Source organism: Ostrinia nubilalis, chromosome 1 (assembly GCF_963855985.1).
Source record: "Ostrinia nubilalis chromosome 1, ilOstNubi1.1, whole genome shotgun sequence".
Taxonomy (NCBI): domain Eukaryota; kingdom Metazoa; phylum Arthropoda; class Insecta; order Lepidoptera; family Crambidae; genus Ostrinia; species Ostrinia nubilalis.
In genome coordinates this window covers 5,781,924-5,785,910 of record NC_087088.1, presented here as the reverse complement: position 1 = coordinate 5,785,910, position 3,987 = coordinate 5,781,924, and the positions used below count along the sequence as shown (strand labels likewise).

The 3,987-nt window shown below is 38.3% G+C and overlaps 1 protein-coding gene across 1 annotated transcript; it reads left to right on the top strand.

Annotated features, from left to right (window-relative positions):
- Positions 1 to 238: 238 nt before the first annotated feature.
- On the top strand, positions 239 to 2,457 carry LOC135075272 (mid1-interacting protein 1A). The gene is made up of 2 exons (XM_063969656.1): positions 239 to 400; positions 1,835 to 2,457. Exons 1-2 carry the CDS (start codon positions 357 to 359, stop codon positions 2,292 to 2,294), a joined length of 504 nt encoding a protein of 167 aa, XP_063825726.1. The 5' UTR covers positions 239 to 356; the 3' UTR covers positions 2,295 to 2,457.
- Positions 2,458 to 3,987: the final 1,530 nt, after the last annotated feature.

The window sequence follows — 3,987 nt, the reverse complement described above, 5'->3', positions numbered from 1 at the left end:
GTTTTCATGAATTAAAACTACGACTGTAGCTTACGTAGGAGTTAAGAAATGCAAAATAACTGAGGGTTTGTTTGTATGGTATTATTACAAGCTTATCATTAGTTGATAATTTTAAAACATCATTAGTTAATCGAAGTTCACTTCCCCCGCATCGTACGATCGAGTCATATAAATACGACGGAGCTCCCCACCTCTGGCCAAACGTCAAATTTCTCCGCTGCGTACGGTCGTTGATGTTCGCGTCGTCAGTTCGCGTCGTTTCGTAAGCCGTTGCTGGTGGCATCAGTTTATAGTGACAGTAAAATTAGGGCGTTGTGTGTTCAGTGATATTTAACTAGTTTAAATAACACAAGAAGATGTCTTTCAACACCGACATATCGACTAAATTGGAAAATAGCAGGTACGTTCATAATTCTTTTGGTATTGACCAATATTCAGCACTTGGCCACAGCCCGTCCTATGCAGGCCTATAGCTAGTGGATAGGACGCGTGTGTTGCAGCATTCCTGAGTATCGTGTTGCAGTGATCAGTGACCATTTTGCCGTCTTTTGGAATCTTGGATGGTTCAAGGAAATTGTTGATCGGTCGTTCGATTCATGCTTGAAATGTCGAAATTGCCTTTCACGCGAAATGTCAAATCGTTGTAAAATGTGCAACGTGCCGCATTTTTTTACATTTTATGCGCCGCAAAGCTCGTTGGCTTTCCATTTTTTTGAGGGGACGCTTTGATGCATTGAATTTAGTCATTGAGGTTATGCGGGTTTCTACTGAGCCTGCGCGAACAATATGACTCAGTGGTCCTCCTAAATGCAGGAAATTCCAGTACCAGAACTGCAACTAGAATCTTAATTTCTAATGCATAAGACCAAATAGCAAAAAGAATAAGATGCAATAAATTAGCTTATTAATACCATACATTCATAAATCATGAGTCATCTCAATGCTCCACCTTGTTCAATAAATTTACTGTACAAGTGTTCCTTATCACTATGGATTGGTTTTGAGCATGTCTAACTTCATGCCATGGCAAAAAATAATGAGCAAATTGATAATAAAAAACGTAAATCTGAAATGTTCAAATCATAGGTAGTAGGTAGGTAACAGAATAGTTAAATGTTGAAAATCAATATTGATAATACAGACTAGAATTGAATGAAATTATTAAGTGTTTCAAAGCATCCTTCAACTAAATGAACAGCACCTTCAATATTTTGTTTGAATTTGTTTAGCTGTGTAGACAAATACCTACTAAAATAATCATCACATCTTGTCAATGGCCACTATTATAGATATTTTGGTTGATTATTAAATTCAAATTCTATATTGCAATTATGATCTTCAAAATAATATTGGATAGTATGGACCCTATCGAGCACAATTAATATTTAATGCTGACGGTTTACATCAGATAAGTTGGTGGCATTCAGGCATTGTAACGATAATGGACCATACAATATTTTTAAATTATAAATGATAGGTAATCACATTCAGAGGTCATCACTACTTGTTTCAGATTGCATTTACAATCATTGAATACTTTTGTATTTCATTTTCATTGTCATCATAATAAATAAATTATTTTTTCTAACCTAAGTGCTTCTAAGAAGATAGGCCTATTTCAATATTACAAGTAGGTAGCTTGTAAACATTGTTATTTATAAAAAAAAACCTAATTATCATAACATATTGTTATGTAAAAGTTGATTTTTCGTCTGCCTGTGATTAAGTTGGCAAAAGTGATTATCAACAACTCATTGTTGTTAAACTTCACAGTCCCCCCACCAATAACGTGTAAACAACAACAAGTCCTAATGTTCTCTCTCCTTTGTTACAGGAACAGTCTGCGCAAAATCGCCCGGCACGATGATACAGAGTTCTCAAAACAGAGCATCCTCAATGACATGGAGAAGTTTGTGAAAATGGTGACCGCCATGGACGAGACAGTGCTGGTTCCCAGCCGTCTGATGAACTTGCCGCAGGAGGGTGACGATGACCCATTCAGCATGTTTTCCATGCTGAACGACTTGAAGACTGAGCTGCTGTGGTCGGGTGATAACGAGGACCACGTGGAGCGAGGCAGGCGGGTGTCTGATATCAGTGATACCGAGAGTGACGCGTCCAGTGCCGCTGGGGACTCCGGGATCGAGGGCGAGGATGAGAGGGAGTCTGCTGCGAGGGCCGCGGCGGCCTGCCGGCGACACCTGCGCGGGCTCCGGCGGTCGCTGCGCACTCTGACCGCCGCCGCCGCGCACCTCACGAGGTCGTATCAGGAAGAGGTCGGCGCGCCAGTCTAGAACTTCTGTTCGTATATCCTGTGATCGAAGCCTGTCCCGCACGCGGTGTACATATAGACTAAGCGGCCCGAGCTGTACATATAGGTTAAAAGGGCTGAACGTGTATGGGAATCTCAGTAAGTTAACGAGGTTATTAATTATTTAATAAACTTAATTTTCATTATTTTATAGTTTTTCTGTTACTACCTCTAACACTCGTAGACATAAGCATTACACATTACACACTTACACACTTAGGACTTGATATTTTGTGAAGATAATACAATAAATAAACAGTCCCCTACCAATTTAATTTCGCATAACATTAGCACAGTTTTCTGATGTAATTCATTGGAATGCGGTGAACGACATTGGTGGGTCTTAAAGGCTTATGAAATTCTCTGTTAAGAAAACACACTGCAGATAATATTCACATAAAATTATATTGTTCAGATATTAAACAACTGATGTAAGCTAATGAGACATTCTATATAATTTTGTTTCATAAAATACACCAAACACAAAGTAAGTAACTAGGTACCTAGGTAGGTAAAGTTATGTGAATGATATAATGTGACACTTGAACAATTAACATATTATTACTATTATGCTGAGCCTACTTATTACGTAATAATATACAATAGGTATTAATATTTATGGCAAAGAATGTCGAGCGAGTGCTTACATAAGCTATTTTAAAGGCAGCTGGGATGGTATTCCGCCAATGTAGCTTGTGCCTGAGCGACGAAATGTGAAGGTCAAGGGCAATTGAGTTCTTAAATATATACTTTTTACTTGTAAAGAATTCGAAATTAAAAGATTCCAAGAAGGATAGGTCAATATGTGTGCGTCAGGCCTCAAACCACCTCAAACTAAGGCATATACATTATTCAACAAGGGACAACATAGAACTGCAATAACATTTTATTAATCAAAGATTACCAAATTCAAAGATTACCGCAATCTCACATGATTTTTAATATTGTGGCAATAGTTAGGAAGTTAATATCAGATCAGACTGTAACGCCCCTGAGACTGCGGCTGCGGGTGTCTGTCTATGGGCGACGGTAATCACTTACCATCAGGTGATCCGTTTGGTCGTTTGCCTTCTTTTGTCACATAAAAAAAAGTAATAATTAATTATCTTTACAAATTCCTAGAAACCGAGAAAAAAGTCTTGCATTAGATCTCTAGTTCATGCAGATCTAGGTTTTTGTTTTGCACAGTAACTGCAGACGTCATTTCTTCAGGACATGGTGACTCACGATGACCCTTCATCACGCTACGCATAGCGCGCTCTACACGGATATTTATAGCTGCCTACATGAAAAAGCAGCTAAAATATGTACCTACCTATTATACTGAATATGGCGTGATGCAGGAAAAACGGCAATAACCACTATATTCATTAATATAGGTACCTACTATTACTTATTATGAAACAAATCGGAATTCCCAGGCTTGTCATTAGCAAGTTTAATTAAGACCAATATATTGCAGGTTTTGTGTGGCCTAGCCCTTATTGAAAACCTACTAGCTGGCGCCCGCAACTTAAAGTAGGTGGTATAGTCTTTTCTCATAGTCTTCATACCTACTATGATATAAAATATTGTTCCAAAATCTGCTACAAAACGTAACGCACATCCGCCAAAGTACAATCTATCTCTATGCCAAAATTTATAAAAATAGACACCGTCTTAGGCGTGAAAGCGTA